General features: G+C 38.4%; 1 protein-coding gene across 2 annotated transcripts in view; it reads right to left on the reverse strand.

Moving 5' to 3' along the window:
* LOC149799807 (uncharacterized) overlaps positions 1-24852 on the reverse strand; it is a 71308-nt gene that overhangs the window by 43078 nt on the left and 3378 nt on the right. Inside the window, exons 1-4 of one of the 2 annotated variants that reach the window (XM_089959221.1) lie at positions 20933-21136; positions 18581-18680; positions 18064-18105; positions 17163-17204 (exon numbers count right to left, since the gene is read on the reverse strand). In XM_089959221.1, coding sequence (XP_089815347.1) covers positions 17163-17204; positions 18064-18105; positions 18581-18634 — 138 coding nt within the window. In that variant the 5' untranslated portion in view covers positions 18635-18680; positions 20933-21136. Of the gene's footprint in view, positions 1-17162; positions 17205-18063; positions 18106-18580; positions 18681-20932; positions 21137-24852 lie in introns of those variants that run through there. The other variant, XM_089959223.1, reaches the window with a different exon arrangement.

A 24852-nucleotide genomic window follows, 5' to 3' on the forward strand; every position in this document is an offset into this window, starting at 1 on the left:
ACACGCTCTCATCGGTGGTTCAAGATGACCAGGGCATCACTTCAAAACCATGTTTGTGAGATTATAGGTAGTAAACGTCTTATTATGATAAATAACCAAGAACTGTAAATTCCGCTCTGATAACAATATTAAATTTTTCCATGAAAGTGACTGACGACAGTTACTTAGCACGCGCTGCAACATTGAGATGATTCCTGGAAGCAAGCCCTATATCGTCTTTGCCTGTTTTATGCGTGTATGATGATTTGAGTGTAATCTTCGAAATCACTGAAGAAACTTGCAGACTTTGGTCACTTGACAACCATACACGACGGCCACATGTGTTATTGAAGCTACGATATGGCAGAGGTTTAAAGCACAGGTGACCTGTGAGTTTTGGGCCGTTGAAGGGATTTTAATATGCAGCTGCGCCGTTGCAAGGATCTGCTTTATAATCGGATTAAGCGTATCTGTGTGAAGTTCTCATATTGGCTTTTTGTGCGCCTATTGAAATCCGTAGTCCATGATTTTGTGCACGTTGGTTGAGCCTGACAGTTTGATTCACAACAAGTTGTGTTTTGTCGAAAGGTTTATGGCTTGTCCCGAGAGAGTCAAATAAATCAATTAACAGTAGGCATATTTATAATAAACATATTTGTCTAAATGCATATCATGCAATAAAAATATTCAGAATTCTATTAATTTATCAGGATCTGAATCCGAAATTGCTTCGATCTTTGATATTGTTTTATTTTCTTCTGTGTCTTTTTCGACAGAAACAACGTTGACAGCATCGTTAGATTTATCGGCAAAAGTATCTACTATATCATTGGATATTTCTGCATTTTAGTCGGTGAGAATTGTCAGCGTGCACGAGAATATTCAGCCACATAGTCATAGGCTGACACAGCTGATCGGATGACTTTTCACTCCAATGCCAAATCTGGGGCATGACAGAGCGCTTGTAAGTTTAAGTAAAGCAAGAGAATAAGATTTACAGTTTTCGTAATGTTCGCAAATTTCACGTTTCCCAGGATAAACACCTTTCTCTGTGCCATTAGAGTTGTCATATATTACGATGATCATTTTCTTTAATATGATATGCTGCTTATCTATCCTTGATTTATGATGTATGCAATTTGAAGCAACTATTTATTAGATTATGTAGTAATGGACACGTCCGCAGCGATAGAAAACGTTGCACCCACGATGTTAATTCTGAATGGCTGAGTAGCGCCTCGTAAACAAAATACGTTGCCACTTTGCAGCCGACACATACTTCTATCAAATCGCTCTTCTTGTTCCAAAAATTGTTTCTTCAAGCGGGTAATTGTTTTCAAAATCACTGTGCACTTACAGTTGCAATTGTCTATTACACACATTGTTGTCCCGCCAGCTTGATTCGAACCTGGAATGGCCTTTTCAAGCCTACTTGACGCGATAGCAAACGAGGACACCAAAGGTATTTAGCAGGTAGATGAAAAGAGCTAATATACAAACGTATCACAGTTAATGCAGCATATTTATGGACTGAGTATTTTCACAAATCCTAACACGCGTTACAAAATTCAGTCATAGTTTGGAGTCTGTCTTGCAATCCGATGAGATATACCTGTGACCTCACATTCATTATATAGATGCGCTAGCGTTTGTTCGCAGTGAATCAATGCAACAGAGTTTTTAAACATGACGAAAACTAAGAAGACCATGAACTGCAGTGCACCGGCATTGGAGACGAGAAGCGATGGTAAAGCAGCGGCTACCAAAGTCAATACAGTCTTTCTTCCATAAGAGACCAATTTTAATTGGAATTTAGTCGATTTTCTTTCTTCTTCGCAAGAATTTCTTCCCGTACCTGCACCTTCGCCACGTTCTACCTCACCACACGTCAAGGATTGTAAACAGAGACAGAGACAGAAAGAAGAATTGGAGAATGTTTTACATCAGCAGAAAGATGCAAAACAACCTTTTCTCCTTCAGCAACAACGATAAGAAGAAGAGGCAAGAAGGAAACGACAGGAAGAAGAAACAGTAGCAGAGAAGAAACAAGGTCTAAGAGAGGAGGAGGACAGTGAAAGTCAACGGTACTGTTAGATATTTGGCCATAGTTGAGGAGTCTGAAACAAATATCTCAGACTTATTTATTAGGATCCATGAGAAAAAGATCTTCCCGAGCCAAACAACCCCATCCTGTTGCTACACCTGAGATACCACCCTTAGTGATTTCTACCAAATCGTTGACAGGAGCAAGTCCACAAGTAGGCCTTGGCCGTGGCAAAGGCTTAAGGCAGTTAAAGCTGATGAGGTCCCGTTCCTGAGTTTTTTTTTTTAAAAAAAGACTCAACTGTCCTTTTCAGGGCCACACACTTCTCTCGAAAAAGAGACATCATTCATTTTGCCAAAATCAATCGAAACTCACAATCCTTTTTCTGCCCATGTTATACGTCTGTGAATGCGTGAGTGAAGGTCCTTATTCTAAAACATCAAAACCAAGAGATACTTACATTTTCTGTCTGATTTATTTTTCTACAAATTTTACAATTACATTCACAACACAACAATTTAAAAAGTCCATTGACGTCTTTGTTTCTTTTGTTCACTCTCTCTGTTCTTTATAAAAAGTTCTTCACTTTCACAGGTTTTTCCTCCTTCTTTTCTTCTATTTTTTTCTCTTTCTGGACATGTCTGGTTTCATGCTTTTGGGAGGGTACCTCTTCTTTCTGTTCTGATCCCCTCTATGCCTCTTGCACCTGTTTTGTTTTAGAGTATTCTGAAGACCAATGTCCTTTCTCTTGACAACGATAACACGTATCTTGACGTTTGTCTCTTTTGACACCTGTTTCGATTTTTTAACGGTCTGGACACTCTGTAGCCCAATGCCCTTTCTTCTTACAGATATTGCAAGTATCGTGACTTTTATCTCGTAAGGAGTGAGAGTAGTCCGTCGGCTTGTCTGAAGACAACTTTCACAAAGCTTTTATTAGAAGTTCGATCTGTGTGGGCTCTTACATCGTTCTGGTCGGTTTGATAGAGAAATGAATACTTGGAGGGACGACAGTGACCCTTAATTTAAGGGAAGGCTCTGGTCTGACAAGGATACAGTGACCCATTGCGTTTAAAATGTAGTCATTTGACTTTCTGCAGTCAAGACGAAACGATCGCATATATCGCCACGCACAGTAGCTGAAGTCTTGTCTCAAATTGATGCCAACAATTTTGACGATAACATGAGTGAATCAGAATCAAGACCCAGAGAGTCTACACCCAACTAAAGTCCGCCAGTATCACCCAAAATGTACTACGGCATTCTAGAGACGGAAAAGCACTCTTCTAGAAAATGTAGAACTACGGTTTTAAACGTACACGTTGAAGTTTAAAGATTTCAAGTCCGACGTACCGCTGCAGAAAGCAGAAGGGCTCATACATGAGGTGTGGGATTCTTTGTTAACCACACTTAAACGACAATGTGGAACCAAAGAAGACTATCGCAGGAGACTTTCCATATATTACGACAGTCTGAACTCCCCCGTTTGGATAGTGTTTAGCAGCCAAGCAGAATGTACACCTTCTAATGTCATAGACAAGATTCCACACGTGCAACAATCCAACGACAAGTTCATATTACCTATGGAAAAGCGACACTGTCCATAACCCACGTGTCTCTATCCCAAAGAACCGTACGCAAAAGGTGTTTTTGATTGACGACTTTTTCAACACCAAAACGAGTCTTGTCCGAACTAACATCCCTGAAGACAATATGTTTCAGCCTGTGCCATCGTGGTGGGACGAACGTATGCCGACAAGAACGACCCGGCACAATGGAGCAGAGCTTGGCAAACTATTCAAAAATCAAATCGGACCAAAGAACAACGTGAAGCAAAATTCCTGTTACAGCAAGCGGGGATATCCAAAGACACACCCTGTAGCAATCCTGAAATGCAAAATTTGCACGACGTCTTGGCTCCACGCTACACCTTGAAAGTGCACCCTCAAGACGTGCGTGGACCTCCGTTGTTTCGAGGCAATGATTTCAAAGACGGAAAATACATTCACGACTATCATCACGATGAACATTTTGATGCCATCACAAGTATCACCGCATTCCTGTGATACGGTTATTATTGTGAAAAATGTGACTATGGCTATAACAATCGAGAGCATCACAAACATTGTGGATCAAAATGTGAAGTATGGTTGGCCTCTCAATCCTGTCTGCACGAAGGACAAGAACGAATGCATTGTCCTGCATGTCAGCGTACTTGTGTCAGTCCAACCTGTTACCGACAACCTTTGAAGACGCAATGTTCACAACAGTTTAAATATTCGACGAGTTACTTGGCCATGCCATCGAGTCGATTTCCCAAAAACGTTTGCAATGAAAGAAATGACCAAAGGCTATTGTCCGCACTTTTTCAATATCTAAGCCAATCAACACGTTCTTCTATCCCATTATCCAGAGGCTCACGACTACGACCTCGAGAAGATGCGTACCGAGCAACGAGAAGCTTTCTACGCTTCGTACCAGATTCACGCCTCGGACCCTTTCGACTTTCAGGAAGAAATGTTAAAGTATTGTCGTTCAGATGTGGACATTTTACGGCGTTGCTGTGGACAAATTCGAGAATTGTTCATGGAACACGGAATGATCGATCCTTTGAAAGAAACCTGCACCATTGCCAGGGCGTGTTCCATAGTGTACCGCTAATGATTCATGCCCAAAAGCACGCTGGCTGTCATAAGCCCTCAAACGACGATCTTTTTCAAACGTCAGTACTCTGTCAAAGCTCTACACTGGCTATATTACTTGTGCGACAAGGAAGACACATGGATCCAACATGACCGCAACGGCAGAGGCGAAAAGACTATCGAACGTATTCGGTGGATGGATGGTACTTAGAAAATCCCAAGATCGTGTACGAGGTTAATGGACGCATTTTTCACGGATGTCCCCTCAACGTGACGCCAAAAATCAGTTTTTACAACGAACCATGAAAGACTTGTACGTAGGCACTCGTCAGTGGCGCTTGAAGTTAGAACTGCAAGGATACCAAGTGGTGGAAATGTGGGAACACGAGTACGATCACCGTTTGAAAAACCGATCCCTAGTTTAAACGCATTGTGGAATGATACAAGCTGGTAGACTATATGAACCCACGGGACAGTTTGTACGGAGGACGGACTAATGCCACATGTTTGCTGTACCACGCCGACGAGGAGAAATGAGAAGAAATCAGAAACTTGGACATGTGTTCGTCGTATCCATACGTGTGCAAATATTGTCACTTTCCCGCAGGGCACTCGCATTTGCTGACGAAACACATCGACCGGGAAAACATTCGACAATATGAAGGATTGATTAATTGCCTCCCAGGGAATCATACCATCCTAATTTACCTCACCATTACAATTGAAAACTTATGTTTCCCTTGTGGCGTACTTGTGCCGAAACGTGCAACTAATACCGACCTTGCCAGCACACCTAGGAAAAACTATCCTCGACAGGAACGTGGGTCAGCGTGGACTTGATTAAAGCTTTGGACCTGGAATGCCAACTGTTTGAAGTGTACGAAATGTACCACTTTCCCACGGCATAACAGTACCAAAGGGCTAGGAGAGTCAGATTCGTTTTTTAAACTGAAACAGGAAGTCAGAGGCTATCCTTCCTGGTGCCATACTCCCGAAGACCAAAACAAATTTAAAGAGAAATACTGGGAACTGGAAGGCAACACTTTAGCCAAATCGAGAAAAACCAAGGAAGGCGATCGTTTGCCAAAGTGATGTTAAATCGCTTGTGGGGAAAATGGAAGCGTGTTTACCCAGACCGGAGTACTTTACAGAACCTTTCCGCTACTTCCAGATGATTCACGACAAAACCAAATGCATGAAACATGTGGACGGCGTTCATGTGGACTGATCTTAGTCAATTACGAAGAAGAACTGAACTTTGTAGAGGCGGAAAAATGTGGAAATGTCATCTCTGCGGCTTACGCGACAGCCCATGCTCGCTTAATATTGTACGAAGTTTTATAACTGTGAGGAGATCCTGTCCTGTACTTTGACACAGACAGTTGCATCTACATCGATTGCCTGGGTCAACGTCACCCTGACATCGAAGGAGACCCTTTAGAATCCAAGATGGACGAGCATCCTACGACAAAATTCTACGTTTTGCTAGTGGGGGTCCCGAAAATTATGGGTACCGTTACCGGGAAATACAAGGAGAAGTGCACACCGACTCTAACGTGAAAGGACTGACTCTCAATTACAGACCGTAAAAACATTACACCCTGTACCTAGGACACCTATGTTACCACATACATATTGTACAGTCACTTTGTTATATTCCGTTTTGATTGTTTTTATGTGTATTTAATCGCTGGCCTGTCGTGTGCACTTCCCGTCGTCGACATAACAAAAAAATCTATAACAACCTCGGACACTTTGGGGCTGTCTCATACAACGTCAACATGACGTCCCTTCAGTCTCATCTTCCCGTCAAATTGTTTTGTACGTGTATGGCATCAGTCGCGAGAACAATCCACGAATACGTACTCGTGTCTTAGCCAGTCTCAAAGAAGTCTTACTATGGTTTACGTTGAGAGCGCGTCAATTACTGCAAAGCATCATTCACATTCCTCATCAAACCAAACGCGTTTTTGAAAAAAAATAAAGTAGCCTTGACGCAACTGGCCGATTCCCGCATTGACACTCAAACGAAAAAGCAAATCATTTTGAAACACAGAGAAAGCGGATCTCTAGGAAGTGTCATCTTTCGATTCCTCTTAAAATTGAATCCTAATGCCCCGAACGTCCTCTCCATTCAAAACAAGCCACTCTCAAAATAGCCAAACGGACGCAAAAGAAGAAAAAGAGCAACGGTGTCAAGACCAGGTCACATACCAAGAAATAAAAACTCCCATGGAAAAGAAAAAGAAAAGTTCCTAACATTCGCAAACCACGTTCTGAATCGACGCTGGCCGCATCTCCTGTCGCTACGCATTCCAGGATAAAAAGACATGAGGTAAAGGTTGACGAATAGTGTTTTTGTGCTCCTGATGGCTGAGCTCCTGAAAGATGTTCCCTAAAAGAACAACACTATCTGGCTAGAAAAGAGAAAGACGAAGAAACTACTGCACCATCGTAGCTCCTTACGATACATTTGTCTCCACATCAGAAAAAATGCTTAGCCAAACGTTGATTACGTTCTTCATCAAATGTTCCAAAAGGAAATACGCTTCCGTCAAAAGAAAAAGATGTTGGTGCAACGCATAGGAATTTTGCCCATGTTGTTAGGACCTTGCTGAATAGAGCATTGCAAGCAATACTGGGAGGACACTTGGAAGCAGGATAAAAATAGGACCAAGAAGATAAAAGGGACCTTTTGGGTCGAAAAAACTCAGTCCTAACCATTGAAATCAGATGGAAGGAGGAAAACTGACTTTAGTGCCTTATAAGCGATGGATGGAATACAGTCGCTGGCAAGAACAACGGAACCCGCATTTACCTTCCAGTCCTTATTTGACCGAGATTTCTAAGTTACAACACGAATTGCAATCGTTGGTGGATCGCAACAATTTGCCCGAAACAGAAAAAATACAAAAGTAAGGTCAGTTGTTGCAGCGACTGCAGCCCGTTCGCTAGAAAGCTTTAAACGAAACAGCTCTACCAGCTCTGAAAGATATTAAGACCCTAATGTAAAGTCCATCACCGCTACCACCACCACCCCCAGAGATAAAAACTGACGCAGCCCAACGAATTTCTGAGGAAGTAGATGTACGAAAAGTCAAACAACGTCAGCAGCTCCCATTCCAAGTAAGATTGCAGCGTCTTTGTTGACCCCTTCCGCCACCCTTCAACGAGAAGCTTGGGTCAAAAGGATGATGCCCACTCCTCCTTCGATAGAAGTCAAAAAAAAAAAAAAGATTGGAAACCATAAGTGAAAAAAGAAAATAATACCAAAGTCATCCCATTACCACCACCCCACTACCACCACTACCCTCAACTTCTACTCACGTGGCACATCGGACACGTAGAGCCATATGCAAACCACCATTTCGCCCCATCCAAAGTAGCTTCAGCAAAGAGTCGCTCACTTATTAAAAAGTGGAGTAGTTGTTAGTCAGCTTTTACTATGATCAAGCCCATCCTGCAGGTTACGGATGAGCTCAGAAATTGTATCGTGCTGCCTACACCAGTCTGAAAAGTCTCCGTTTACTTCAAGTGCAACGATGGGTACAAGAAAAAGCCACGTACATTTTACACAAACCCATTTGACGAAAATTTGTCAGAAGTCTCACCGAAGTGGAGAGCATCTATCATCAATGGCAAGCCAATTTAGCCGATGTTTCTTATATGGCCCCCTGATGTTGTGCTTACACATATTTGTTTTGTGTCATCGACGTCTTTTCAGAATGTGCCTGGGTCGTGCAATTGATTTCCAAATTGAGCAGTGAGTTAGTGCGAGCCCTCAAACCGGTGTTGTAACAAACTGGTTGTCTCCCTCTTCGATGGCAAGCCCACAAAAGCAACGAATTTCTGAACCAAGCTTTCCAGAAAGAATTAAAGAAACATGACATTATTTTTTTCACCACCGAAAAACCCGAAACCAAAGCCAGCATCGTGGTACGTTTCCAACGCACCTTGAAAGAACTCATGTGGAAATATTTTACACATCAACACACTCAAGTACATCGACATCTTACCGCACCTGTACCTAGCGTACAACCAATCTTACCATAGGAGCATCAGATGTGCCACCAAGACGTAACTCCCGACAACTAAGTGACTGTTTTCGAGTGCCTGTTTGGTATGTCCCGACGGTGGCTGTCCCAAAGAAAAGCGGAGTGTTGGCAGCAGGAGATTGGGTGCGCATTGACAAAACCAAACGCACTTTCGACAAAGGTTACTTACCCGACCGGACCACCGAATAGTTTCTTGCCACTGGAAGTGTGTGTGGCCTTCATCATACCGTCTATTACTTGGCAGACATGAACGAGGATGTGTTAAAAGGAACGTTCTAGTTGTCCGAGTTACGCGTGACCAAACAAGAAGACGAAGTGTTCAACATTGAAAGCATTCTCGAACGAAGAACCAGTAAAGTGTGAAAACACCGTGTCAAAGAAGTCAAAGTGCGTTGGAAAGGATATCCTCCCAGTTTAGATTCTTGGATTGACGCTTCGCAAGTCATCGAATATAAAATGAAGTGACCATCATGCCCTTCAACACAGACACAGCTACCAAAGTGATCACTTCTTCACCTAGTTTCTCTCGCCAAGATCTAGAAAACAAACCTTGTGGATGAGGTGTGGAGAACGTGTGCCTAAAACGCACATCGTCTTTTTCTGCCAAATCTTTGTGGTGTATTTTTTCATCGTGCTGTCTTTGGTAATTTTAGTTTGCAACAAGGAAGCAAACATTTGTGGACCATTTGCCTTCTTTTGAATCCTTCCTTGAAATACTCCTCGAACGGGAACAAGGGGAGTCTTGTGCCCAACAATCACCAAAATAATTGTCTTTTAGACACTCCTCTGAATTCGAGTGACCCCTCGGACAGGAACAGAACTCTGGAATTATAAACAACAGCCAATTTTACTTAATGTTACCCAGTGACAGTCCCATGAAGGTGTTTCTCAACAATACTTTGTGTTGTTACACGGCCAAATTATCTCAGGCCATCCAATTAGATCACGAAGCCCATTGGGAATTGGCTTTGGTGGAAATGATTCACCCTACACAGGTCCTAAATGTCCATGAAAATCAAAACGCTTTTGAGGTTCATCTTATGGACGAAGCACTGCAACAAGCCATGATTACCAGTAAACAACATTAAAAAATTACCGCGAATCACTCAGTACCCGCCACTACTTCTACATTCTACATCTATGAGTTTAACATTAACCCATACTATTTTAGCTGTCAACTATGGGTGGAAGCGATTGCTGCCAGATTCATTGCAGCATTTGACAAAGCCCTGACCAAACTGAACAAACTTGTCACCATCGAGAACCATACAGTGGCTCCTCGCTTACTGATGAAATTTGAAAGTGAGGAAAAAGTGATAGGTATTATATTTCGTCCTGAATTGTATGACATTTTGGTAGGGGAAGTCAATTTTATCAGGGGTGTCAAGAACATAAAAGAAATGTCTGTCATTTCCGACAACGATTCTTTTACCAAGATATTTCGTTCCTCGGTAGAACTGAACCAAGGACTCATTTCGATTTTTCAGTACTGCAACGTGGCGGAGTACAAAATGGTGGGACATTCCTCCGTACCGTTACAGCCTGTCATTCCTTTCAAAGTGGATTCATCCACGAATGCTGACGAGGAAGGTGGAAACACATATCGCGTTCACCGCACGTTTGTACATCCTTATTATTTACCAATCAGTAAGTCATATTTTGAAACTGTCAACATCGCTATAAAAGGAGATCTGGGACAAAACATTCCATTCACAAAAGGGAAAGTCACGGTGAAACTCATTTTCAAAAACGATTATCTAATGACCCGTAAGTCATGTATCCTGTATACCGATGAGTCGCTCGACAGCGAGAACATGGTTTAGGAGATATGCGGAAATCGGCCTATCGTTCTGTGGCGCTCGTCTTGAAACCGATTATGACACGAGGACTGCACACGTTGAAAGATGCCACAATGACGGAAGGCAAAGATGCCAGCGTAGTATGGAAACCTGACACAGCGAAGAAGTTTGACGATATAGATGATCAAAATAAGGGATTCGTCACCAGTCGAAGCAAAATCACACCAGCGCTCAACAGTTTAAAGCTGATAGCTCCTTTGCATTTGGACATTTGGTTACAAAACAAGTATTAGCTGAACTGTGTAGATGTCAGCCTGAGACTGAATTTCAGCAGTACCACTTTCCATTTGATAATGGATGATGATGCCAAATACAAAACCATTACCCAAGAGGTCCGACTCTACGTATGACGCATGTAAGTGTTACCTAATGTGGGAAACGACATCAGTCACACTTTGAGCAGAACGACCGCCAATTATCTGATACGATGCGAGGAAGTGAAAACTTTCACCATTCGCAAGGATCAGCGATCCATGATCGAAGTTCATTTATTCCAAGGACAGTTACCCAAGCGTTTAATATTGGTATCGTCGAGAATGAAACCTTCAACGGAGCCCCCCTCCAAAAAAAAAATTCTTTTAGCTTTCAGCACCATTCGGACCTAACTTTAAAGAGAAGAATCATTTGAGATCGTACTTGTCCCTGTAGGAAGCCACCGGACAGTTAGGGAAGATTATGTATGAGGCTACGCGCTATGGACTTTTGATTTCAGTTAATTCCAAAGCTCCGACGAGGGATATTTTCACTCTGTAAAATCTGGCCAGATTTGTGTGGAACCTCCGTTTAAAGAGCGAAACCCTAATGAAAAGGTGAACGTCATCTTGTACGCCAAATTCGATAATACTATTGAAATCAACATTTTAAGAGAAGACATTATAGACTATAAGAAGCTATTGAATAGTCTAGAATCTATGGAAATGGAATGGAAGGATACCGGGGAAGAAGAACCAAAAGATTAATACGAAAAATAACATTGTGATGAAGGCAAGATGACCAGAACAAGTACAACATTTAGTAAACACCAACTACCATCAGGGGCCCCGAGTGGCCGAGTGGTCTAAAGCGCTCTCCGTTACGGATCACTGCCATCTCACTTCTGTCTGCGTGGGTTCGAGTCTCAGATTCGGCCAATGTGGGTATGTGAGAAAGCCTGCCAGTACCTTCTCGTGGGTCGGTGGTTCTTTCCGGGGGGTTTTCCGGGTTCTTCCTCCACCATTAATACTGGCCGCCATGTATAGCCTATCGTGTGCTGAAAAATGGCGTTAAACCCCACGACAACAACAACAACCAACTGCCATCAGGCACAGCAGCACAAGGATGCAAATAAAACAACGATAATTTAGACACGCAAGACCCTAAAAGCCGAATCATATATATAAGGTGGTCTCAAGAATCCAAAACTCATCATGACTAGCCACACAAGGTGGCAAACGTTACTAAAAACTGTCACCTAAGATACCTCTCCTAAGCAAAAGTCTAACTCCAAACAGCACAGAGGTTTTCAAAATTGTGTAGGACGACAATCTAGACCCGATACTCTGAAGTCTAGGAGCACGACCATGTGACATTGGATCCACCTTTCCACCCTCTCCTCCCGTGTCACGGCCGGACATTAAAAAACAAACAGCGTGCAGTGCACGCACTTAATGCCACTGAAAATTCAGTTCCAAACATAAGTATGTGATGGGTCCATTCCCACTCATACATACCTAAATGCATTTAAGTAGTAGCTACTGAAAATGTTGAGTGTGTGTTGTGTATATTCCCACTTGCCTGCGAGCTCTCCATTCAGACAATTAGGACGGCTTGTTAGGTCCACTGCCTACTGGATTAAATTAAAAGTGCTCCCTGAGCATATAAATGCCTGGGGGATAAAGTGGCTCTAATTCCTTCCTCCAGGATCAATTAAATAGCCTACCGTGTAGGTATAAAGCAGAGGTACATGCTGAAAAGAGCGCAAACCTCTTTAATCCAAAATAGATAGATAGATAGTCTGACCATCCATTGTTGACTCATCCTCCTATGAAGATATGTTCAAGACTAGCTAAGCTGAACGAATCTTACGTGAATTTACATCGTGTCAGGCAAAGCCTGATACCCAAACCTGAAGAGATAGAGAATATCAGAATGTTAAAAGTGACGGAAGACCTAATGGAAGAGCTTTTAAGAGAGGAAATCAAGAAAGAGAAAGCAGAATGGACGTAAAGGTACAGACTTCGGAAGCAGCGACAGCAGAGAGAACATCAACACAAACAACAACAGGAACCAGACATAGGTTTTGTTGATTGTAGTGTAATCGCAAAAGAGGTATCCTTCCCTTTTTGAAGAAGCGGGCCGTATCCTGTGAGAAAGACTGCCTCCAGACGGGGAAACAATCTTAGACGATAAAAGTTTGCTATAACTCCAGTCCACACAACAGCAATTTTCAGGGTTACCCCAATACTCAAGAAAAGACATACTAGTTCAATTGCCAATTGTATGTTAGTAAGTTAAAAAAATAGAAGTGTGTCTATAAGCACTTCATTTCCTTGTTTTATGTAAAAACAAAATAGAAATGTGTATATAAGCACTTCGCTTCCGTACCTTGTCAAAAAAAATGATCTTACATGTTTCTGTTAGTAGTTGGTGATTGTAGATAAAATGTGAGTGGGTGTTTATTTTAGGTCTGCGCGTTCCATATTTGTTTCGGTAATAACATGGGTCTTGTAAGTTTTGATAAAATGGGGATGTTTTCCTTCACGTCGGAGCTTTACACAGCAATTCACACATATAAAGCGAAAGCGTTCGTCAGTCTGGCCACCCGTCGTTGATTCGTGAACTACAAAGAATGAGTAACAGAATCACAAACCTCTTGGACCTTCAGTACGCCCGGAACCTGATGGATGAGCTGTCCATGGAGGTCATAGAAGAAAGTGCAAAAATATCAGAGGAAGAAGGAAGAGACTAGAAAAAGACGAGGAAAAGAAAATAACTATCTTACCTCACCTCATCCGGGGACAGACCAGCAAAGTCAAGGCTATGGTGAGGACACTGCATCTGCGACAAGCACCACAGCCACTACCACGACCATGACCCGTGGTTCCCCAGATGGAAAATTGGGACGTGAAGTTTGATAGGAAAAGATAAGAGTGGGAGCCTCAGTGACCACAACATCTACGGGTGCAGAATAGACGAAGGAGAAAAATAAAAGTCTTCACTATCACTCACATAGAGGAGTGGAATAGTGAAGCCACTCAAGCCCCGTCTGCGCTTCCAACCACAGCAATCAATTGAGAGAAAGATTGGGGTCGGCGTTGTGTCTTGAGACCATTCAAACTGGCAATTAGTGTATATCTGGATCGGTGAGATTATAAACAATGACTATTGCGCGATTGTCTTACACAGGTTTGTTATCTGTAAATTGTTGTTAAACCTGCACTATTTTTGTCCTATTGTAGCGGCGGGTTTCATTGCAATAGCGCATGTGACCTCGTTTAACAAGACAACAACACCAGGCATGCTGAACACCCTTTCTTGGAATCGTAGCAAGCGATATTCGTTTGATTAACAGGTGCTTCACTGGCGTGTGGTTGGTTTTGTTGATCAAATCAGATATCGGTCCAAGGACCGCAATAAGTATATCGTGGAAGATGTTTTTCACCATGATATTTTGTTCATAGCATTCTTGACAGTTTAAAAAAACGTCGATGCAAAATTCGCTTGTCCACGTCAAGCCGTCTGCGCGCTGATAATTTTGTACATTGTTTTGCACAACAATTCGCATATGTACATGTGATTACGTGTATGTGATGCGTGTCTTCGCCATAATGAGATGATTAGTTTCGATGATGCAATATGAATTTATATTGTTGTCGTTTAATGACAGACTCGATCATGAAAGTGATTGACTTTCTGTAACACGAGAATGATCAACAGTTAAGCATCACTCAGTGTTACCAAATTCTATGCGACCAGCTATTAATAGATCTGGTAAATCTCAGCTGCTGCTAAACACAAAAATGAAATGGTTTGAATAAGTTAAGCTTTATTTGGTTGTACCATCTACTGATGACCAACCATGTGACTATGTTATTAAGAAATTCGACAACGCTGTTAGTGAAATCCGCGACGTCATTTTATCGCCAGCCAATGGATTGCCCGATGACGAGCCAGTCAAATGTACCACAGCTGTCAGTGGCACCCTATGATTTGACGACCATGATGGAAGACTAAGCGACCGTGTAATTTAAGACTACGTCATGCTGAATCGGCAACCTAACTCGGTAAGAACGTTTTCACGAGTCGGACATAAAAACACCGATATCATCAATGTGACACAACAATACACTCAAGCACGTAAAGTGATCCGAGACAATTTTAATTTCTTGGTGGTTTTTTAACGGGGCTGATTCACCACACCTTACGAACGATTAATAACATCCGTAGTCCGGTGATATGGACCATAACCGAATTAAAAGTTTTTTGTACACTTGCAATAGTCTCCACGTGGATATGTTAAGATCAGTCTTGCTGATCCGCTACCTTTGTCTCGCATTGGTCCTGATAATTATCTTAAACCTTATTAAAGTTCGATGAAAATAATTATCAAACCAACAGCGCAAAGACCTATGCAATCACTAAGTTACGTGTATTTTCGGGAGGTTGGTCATTTTGTCCTTCTTGACAATTAGTTTATATATGCAAGCCAAACTAAACTTAACTGTCTCTGCAATTACTATAAGAAAGCAGTTTTATTCCCAAACGTGATTTGAACCTATAGTGTTTTGCTCTGGATGTGTGCTGTTGACCACAGTCCATTGTTACAACAAATGAAATAAGTAAAACATAATATATAAAAGTAATCACACTACTGAAAATGAATACCATATGTCCCACTCCATTACAAAGATGAAAGTAATTAACGTCGTTTTATCCCGTTCGCTAAGCCGTAACATGAATGTAGTTTTATAGTGAAGGTGTGCTAGCACACCAGGAACTCAAGTCCGAACTAGGGCGAGTCAAATCTAACAAATCTTGATTCCTCACAAGTATCTCAAACGGAATTACGACCTGATAGATCTGACTTAAACGTTTATTTGGGAAAAACTAAATGGGTGTCGTCATACAGGTACGATAAGGCCAACCAATGTTTCACATACCTCAGCAAAACGTACTGTTTGAGCTAGAACAAATAAATAGAAATAGCCTTACATGTCAGACATGGAAATTATCCAGTGATAAAGAATTTTACCTGATGCCGTATGTGTCTCTCTCAAGTTGTTTCCCTTCATTTCCTGTTCAGCAATAATAATTCTGTTGCGATATGTTACTGAATCGGATGTGCATGACTTTAGATAAGTCCAATAGTTTGCAAAACGAAAACATTGTAACAGTTTAGATCACCCCATTCATACTGCTTTCATAAGTCACCTATATTTCTGATATCAGGCTATAAAAGTGAGGTGGATTTAAGAAAACCGGTTGGGGTGTTTTTGTTGTGCCGAAGAGTGAGTTTAATCTTCAAAAAATGATTCTGGATCAAGTTTGGTTTATAATTTTAAAAACGTATATTTCCTACGTTAATACCTGATGCATTTCATTTTGTGATACCAAAGACGATATATTTTAAATCGTGGCTTCGCCACTCGCTAAACAATGTTTTTGCTACCAACGATCATAAAATCCGTTATTAACGCAGTGAAAGAAAATATCCTCTATGCCCTTTTGTTTCCATGACGGTATCCATAACCAAGCGTTTTTGTAAGATTTCGAACCCAGTACTCCCTGACCTTGGTAATATTTATTACCGAGGATACCTAAGTTACTAATAAGACGTCACCTATTTATTGAATATTAAAAATGAATATGGCGGCATCTCAGATTATCGCTGTAAAATAGCGATAAAATACATATAAAATCACTACGCTTTTACTGAATATAATACCAACATATAATTGGTTGCTTGATCAAGTAGTGATATTTGTTAAGATATTTGTACAGAACATAAGGAAGAAATATAGGTGTAAAAGAGTAAATGAAGTGCACTCTTTGACCTGATACAAATAACAAGTCACGTGATAATAATTATTTCGAAATTGAAGGTGATTTTTTTTCTTCAAAATTCTAATAATCCATTCTTCGTCTTCGGCATACACAGTGAACAGCGAAATCATCACATATGATCAGCATGTAAGTAAGCGCAACATACGAGTTAATTTGGGTATTTATCGCAAATTGTGACGAGTATGACAGACGAAAATATGTGAGGACATACAAATTAATGGATGAACTTGTCACACTATCCTACAACAACTATAGGTTGGAAATAGAAGAATCACACGTAATTTATTGTTTGATGAAGTAACTGCCGGAATTTATACCTTCATGTCTAGCACATATCATGCACCAGAACAGAGTAACTAATACCAAAAACAAGACCACAGAAGAGAGTATAAAAAGTTACTTAATTAGTAGTAGTAACAGTAGTAGCAACAGTAGCTGTCATTAATTATTTCGTTAATACATTAATGAATTAATTAGTTAATTGCACTTCATACACAGGGATAAATCGTGGATAAAAGATTTACTTGGTTATATTTCTTACCTGAACATTTATGTCGTTCACTTCTACATATTCTGAATTGACCTATATGGAAAATTAAAAAGGGAAAATGTTATTTTGCAATGTTTGAATATTTATTAGATTAAAGTATTAACTCTATTTGTTGAATAGAACTTCTAGGAGTAATCCCTGATCTTTGTCATTCTGATCGGATATTGTTACAAGACATTCTGCGCTACAATAATTACTTCACGTTAAAACTGTGCGATTATACTGTGATTAAACATAAACTTGAAATTACGCTAAAGTAGTTTATACTGTACAATTATGTACCCTTTATGACTAATTGGTTATTTATCATCGAATGGTGTTCCCGGATCATTTGACGGAAAATATAGAATAAACAAATATACTTTAATGTCTCATAATGAATCGCATTTTAATAGGCTGCAAACTATTATCTAATACAATATGCCTAACTAACTAACTTTATATATATATATATATATATATATATATATATAGATATATATATATATATATATATATATATATATATATATCGGAGACTACTCTCTTTGAAAAAGGTAATGTCGATACATCCAAAGCTGTATGCATATTTTCGATTTATTATAAAAATTGTCATTTAAGCTCTCTTACTCTTTGATGAGCATCACTATAAAGCGTTGATATTCTTTAATTAGATCCAGATTTTAACGTCAGGTAACCAATTTTGATCGTCAAGTAAATAAAATACAGTGCCAGCGAGCATCTATTATGGATACATATTATGCCAATGAAATCACAACTTTAGACAATTATATAGAACTTTTTTAACGAATATGTCCATTTTATCTTTATTCTCTTGAACGCTAACATTTAACTGAGGAACAAACTATCCATTCAGTCAGGGTAAAGCATTTTACTGTTTATGGCACCTTACCTCAGGCATCCCATGCTCCGCATCATAGTTCGGATTAAGGTCCTGTATATATATATATATATATATATATATATATATATATATATATATATATATATATATATATATATATATGTAATGATGTAATGTTACTGTAAAGTGATATTGTTTGTTGGAATTATGGTAATCGACATACAGAATTCAACTGTAATATATATTTTATAGATTATTCTTACATTAATATGCAACAAATTTTCATTTTAAATTGAGTGTCAAAGGGATGTCATTAATCAACTTTATTTGCAATATATTGCAGACTAATATCACAGAAAATGTACGCACACATTCAAACACACAGACGCACACGGACGCACGTACACAAAGATACACACACACACACACACACACACACACACATATATATATATATATATATATATATATATATATATATATATATATATATATATATATATTCATATATTAGATATTTGCAATGGTTTCTTTAATTTCTTTCACACAGTAGATAGATGCTTACATTTTTTCCCTTTACTGTTGCTGAATTGTCAGAAACATAAGGTGGGAATTCCATTGAGGTACATATACACAGACGACTCGGTGAACAGGTTCAATTCAAGCTGTAATAGAAACACAGAATGTTCCATACATCCATGCTGATGTTGAGCGATGGATGCATACATATATACATACATACATACATACATACATACATACATACATACATACATACATAGATACATACATACATACATGCATAGATACATTCAAATAAGCACATAGAGATCAAGAAATATCTAGCTACACAAATAAATTAAAAATTAAAAATATGTGCTTGGGTTAATCCATAATACTACTGTTATATAAAATGTCACGTGGTCTTACGTTCATTCAGGTTTTTGCCCTTCATGCTGATTGACATTAAATTATTAACTAGTATTCTACTCTGGCAACCAAATAAATATATCCTGTAATAGTGTTATTCTAAGCTCATTAAATTGTACTGACAAGGCGTTTGTTTAACTACAAAATATTCATAATTTTTCAACTAAACACTGTTTACAAGACCTTCACAGTTTATTTAATACCATCATTGTACTTTTTTCGGATGTTTTGTTTGCTTGCTTGTCGTATGTCATGCAACGCAGCACAGAGTTTAAAATCAATGGCACCAGCTATTGCGCCTTATTCCATCTAAAATCCCGAACACTTTGATATGAAATAAGAAAATGCTGGGTCAAGGATAAATGTGCGTTCTAAAGAGTTGAATTCAATACTGAATAAGGCTACATTGTGTGCATCATAGCTAGAGTGCACAAATCTATGTCGCATTATAGTAATTTCTGTACGTTTAAAACTATCAATGCATATGTTAAACTGTTCCATTTGTAAAGATTTTTAAAGTAAATATAAAAAAGAAATAAAATTTAGTTGATGGAGTTGACGCCACATTTTGCGATCTCAAAATTTGTCTCATGGTTCCAGATTTTAACTGGAATTGTTTTTTTTCTGTACATTCAATGAGAGCAGAAATATCACATACTGATACAAGTATTTTATATCACATACTGATACAAGTATTTTATATCACATACTGATGCAAGTATTTTATATCACATACTGATACAAGTATTTTATATCACATACTGATGCAAGTATTTTATATCACATACTGATGCAAGTATTTTATATCACATACTGATACAAGTATTTTATATCACATACTGATACAAGTATTTTATATCACATACTGATGCAAGTATTTTATATCACATACTGATACAAGTATTTTATATCACATACTGATACAAGTATTTTATATCACATACTGATACAAGTATTTTATATCACATACTGATACAAGTATTTTATATCACATACTGATACAAGTATTTTATATCACATACTGATACAAGTATTTTATATCACATACTGATACAAGTATTTTATATCATGGCATTCCTAATGTGTACTATGCATACCTTGAGAACGTTTGTGAGTGGGTATGTCATGAAGTATCTTGAAACTATTGAATTGCTGTATAAACTGAGATTCACTATTCGCATCTTTAAATTAGTATTATACACGTTTACATGAATTGTTCCGAAAATTGGCCCATTTTAAGACTTATATTCAGATGTTCGCGTGTCTGTGCACTTATGTGAAATGTCCTCGTTGTAATCTTGCTATAACGAAACACATATGCCGTTTAAGGAATTCCTTATAAACTACAACTCTTCCGTCAAACTGTTGTGATATTTTAATTTATACCTCCTGCGTAGAGAGGAACCAAATACTGATGGGTACTTTCAACTTAATGCAAAGAATATATTAGCTCTTGTATCTATTCAAATGTCTAATATTTCAAAAGCTGCATATCGTAAACTGAAGCTACATCATGAATTCGTGGTATTTGGCATAGTAATGCTATGGCGAGACAATTTGAAAGTATTTAGAAACTGTGATGAATGTACTAAAATCCTCAACTTGCACGTCTTCCTTGCATGTTATGCCTTACCATAAATATGATTATGTGAGATCTCCGTTTACTCCTTGTTATATCTGGTAAGCTGCGATATAAGTAATTACTCTTGAATGTCACTATTAAAATCACAAGATATTATTTTGTATTACTTAATTATATTTCCACTTATACTGTGAATCAACAACATATAGATAGACGGACAGACAGATGAATGAAGCAAGCGCTGTGACAATAATAATAATAATAATAATAATAATAACAACAACAACAACAGTTATAACATTAATAAAAATAAAGCAATGATGGTGTTGGTTGTGATGGTAGCAGCATAAATCACAGCGAAGCAAAGAATTGTGACATTATTATAAAATGATCTACGTAACTTACAATTTTTGTTGTATCCGATAGTAATATATCCTGTCTTGGTTGACATTGACGAAATGCGTGCTGTAATGAACTTGAACTGGTTAAATCTGGATGTTTGAAGACTAAACTAGGAAGTAAAATTTCGACTTTGTATCGATATATTTACTCTGTGCAAATATCGCCCTAAGTACTTCTCGTCAATCCCAAGCACAATAGGGAATGGATGGTCCAGTCCTCCCAATCGGCTCCGGACTACTGTAACTAAAACACTGGTATTAGACCCTCACAGTCAAATGATGACCAGTTATCTCTGTCAGGAGATAATATATGGTGTCAGATGCAGGTTAGGCACATATTTTTGAGTGTAATAATTTTAACTAGTGGACTTTTATAGTTTAGTGTACATAGTGTCCTAAACGCTTCCCACAAATAAATCAATAAGAGCAAGAAATTTATGAATAATTCAGTAATATAAATTGCTTGTTTGTAGATGAAATTGTCGTATACTGTTTTATAATGAGGGTCAAATGAATCAAATTTGTAATAAAAAACTGGTTTTCATCCTCAATATTGTATTCACGTTGTAGTGTTTTGGAAGCAGCTAATTCCAGCTTGCTAAACTCTTGTAGCTCATGGCAAGCTGGCTGATGGAATGTTCCGGCGCCTGATACTTAAATTACAGTGGTTTTATCACTTGCATTGCTGCTCCTCTTTCAACTGCTTGCCGTTGTTGACAAAAAGACCGGGCTTCCAAGAACTCCACGGATAGCGGAAGCCGGCAATTACAGGTCTTATGCATGGATAGCGTGATCGACGCGGTATAGTTGCTAGAAACTCTTTCAATGCTTTCTATATCTTCCTCAGATTTGCTCTTTTTCCACAAGAGACTTAATATCTACCGAACACAAATATATAATTTGGGATAAACGTGTTCATTCGTATTAACATCAAGAAGTGGTAATTACTATGACCCTGCCATCTTTCTTGTTCTCCCGTTTAAAATGTAGGATTAGGATTGCCTTTTGTTTTCAACTCAATCTCATTCATTTCATTGATAAATGGTGCTACTTGAATAATTTCAAATTACAAATAGATACATGCCTTAAATATATAATGCAACTGATATACCGTGCCTATCCCTTTTTATGTCACCTGTTAACTATTTAAATGTAAATCTGTATTTCATCCCTTCTTCGATCGCTTGAGTTCTTATAAATGTCATTCGTGATATTTCTCATTTCCAGACGTACCACTATTTACTCTCACTTGTGTTAGAAGTTGTATATCCCTTTGTATGTTTATACTGTATGTATTGAGTACACGCCTGCACATGTTATATAATAAATACTGAACAAAAAATCTATGATAAAACGAAAATCCAATCATTTTGCCTATTACCTTCCATCTTCCACAGCTGTCGTTCTTCTATAATGCTTATGAATGAATAAATGGTGCATGAATGATCGATATCGTGACTTCATTCAATCGAGATAAGATACGACACTACCCTTGAAGGATTCTCCATACGGCATTGAAAGTATATTATGCCTGTTACTTTCAAAGCGTTTTCATTCAGGTTTATTAGAACTGAAATAATAACTCACTTGATATCTTAAATAATAATGGAGTCGAGGTTTAGTTTTTCATGAAACTATGCCAGTACTCCTAAATTGAAATTGGCTTTCTACACATCACAAATGTTGAAAATGGGCTTTAGATAGATATATTTTGTATCAAAATTACCTTTTCCATTTTTTATGTGTCATTAATCACCATTACAGTACGATAATGTTATATGCATTAGAACCAAGAATGGGCCCTTGAAAAGGAATTAATATATTATGGAATTTTGGAATATTCACAAATAATTATATTGCAGAGGGGACAACAGTAATATAGTTAAAAACATGATATGGGTTTTCTTTTCCATCTTTTTCTCATTTTTACATTTATTATTCTGATATTTTCATATTCCAAGCATATAATTCAACAAACCCCTGTTAAACCGGAACCAATAAACACACAGGTTTCACAACTTGTATTGAGAAATGTGCTTGAATGAGAAAAAGTGAACATGACATTTGAAAAATCACTATTTTAAATAAACGTATATACTTACTCATTCATCCGATCTGACGGTGTATGTCTCGAAATCAACAAAAATGTGTACATGCACACAGAAGTGAATTTTTATGCAGCAAATGAAGTGAGAAACTTAACTTTTAACTTTATATGTAAACGGAATTTCATCTGATTAAATCATCTCTGTTGTGACGATTAGACTGATATTTGAGCAGCTATACTTCCCGAGGACCCATAATGCAAAGGATAGGATCATTTCTCTCTTACAGTCTGAATTTGGCTATCGTCGAATAAGCATGCGTTTTATAGTGCTATGTCTGGCCGTTAATGTATAATGGATTATACATGACACAGCGATTGATAGGGGAAGCATATCGCACAATAGAACTTCTGCAATATATTTATAAGGAACAGTAAATGGCTTTCTATCAAGAACGTCATAATACAATATATAATGACAAATATGTGTTTCCTTTCACACAAGATATTGGATACAATTAGGTAACTATAAGGTAGTTCGAACTAGTTGACCAAACCTAATTTATTTGTAGCAAATGCTACCTCACACTTGCAATGGGTCGAAATACAGTCTCTGGCTCTAAACTAAACATTAATTGAGCATCAACCGAGAAACATTATCTCAAGAATATACGTATATTCTGTACTCATCTGCTACTAAAACAAAACCTGTTTGTGTTGCTTGAAGTATTGCAATTTAGTGTGACCGTATATTGCCCCGGTGTTATGTTCTTAACATACAGTGTATGAGAAACGTTTATCAGCAGACAAATATATGCATACACAATTTCTTCTTATTGTTCTACATAACTTAATATACACCGCAGCTAGCTAGTGAATTGTAAAGCACGTTTAATTTTTAAAGTAAAACAGCGTGATTTGTTCAGAAATTTAAGAATCTTTCTGCACTAAAATGATGTCTATTTTACTGGCCGATCTTCTGGATCTTGAAGGGGACGAAACTTAGCCCTCTTTATACAAATTATATCTCTTCACCACTATATATTATAGCGCATAGGAAGAGTGGAATCGAGTGTGCTGCGTAATTACAGAGCAATACTGTAATTGTGACATGTTTTTCTATCTCGGATTGTTAATTTGTGTGTAGCTTCACAAAGGAAGGTTTCTGTTCGGTCATAGGGGATTTTTCCCTGCTCATATTGCTCTTCAGATAAGTAGTACTCTTGTAACTTATAAAAGAACCCCGTTAATGGCTGTAGCTACACAAATTGGTTCATATCTAGCGCAGTCCTCCTGTTTTTCTTCTTTACTTTTATGATACCCGTCACGGTAACAAATGCGTTAATGATAATGTGTTTCGTTAGGATGTGAGTGCAGGTTGAAAACACGCTACATTAAAGAAATCCCAAGAGAACAATATAGTTACCAGTTATTACAATAAACATCCCTACTTCTACAAAAATAATTCAACTGCTGGATTATATTACGTTTTCCATTGTCAATATTTAGTTGGTAGGGCGCTATTTATTTAGGTCAGCCCGGCTTAAACTAGATGAACGTCTTCTATCTTCTTTGTACCCAAATACCAGTTGAAAATTTTCTTATGCAAAATAAGAAATGCCGTCCATGAAACCTAGCTCACTGTTTATGAAAGCTAACTTCAGCTATAGGTGTAAGGAAAGTTTATTAGCAAATGTTAGATTTTAAAATCGATCGTACCTCAATAATATGCAATGCATTCATTAAAACAAGTAATAATGATCGTGCAATGATTTGTATTACATGACATAAACAAACAGGGGCACGATATTCGTACGCATTCACACCAAACAAATAACTAATCCGAACGAAATGTATCAGTTTAAAATACAAACATGTCA

The sequence above is a fragment of the Sinohyriopsis cumingii genome, chromosome 5 (genome assembly GCF_028554795.1).
Source record: "Sinohyriopsis cumingii isolate HCF-2022 chromosome 5, ASM2855479v2, whole genome shotgun sequence".
NCBI lineage: Eukaryota > Metazoa > Mollusca > Bivalvia > Unionida > Unionidae > Sinohyriopsis > Sinohyriopsis cumingii.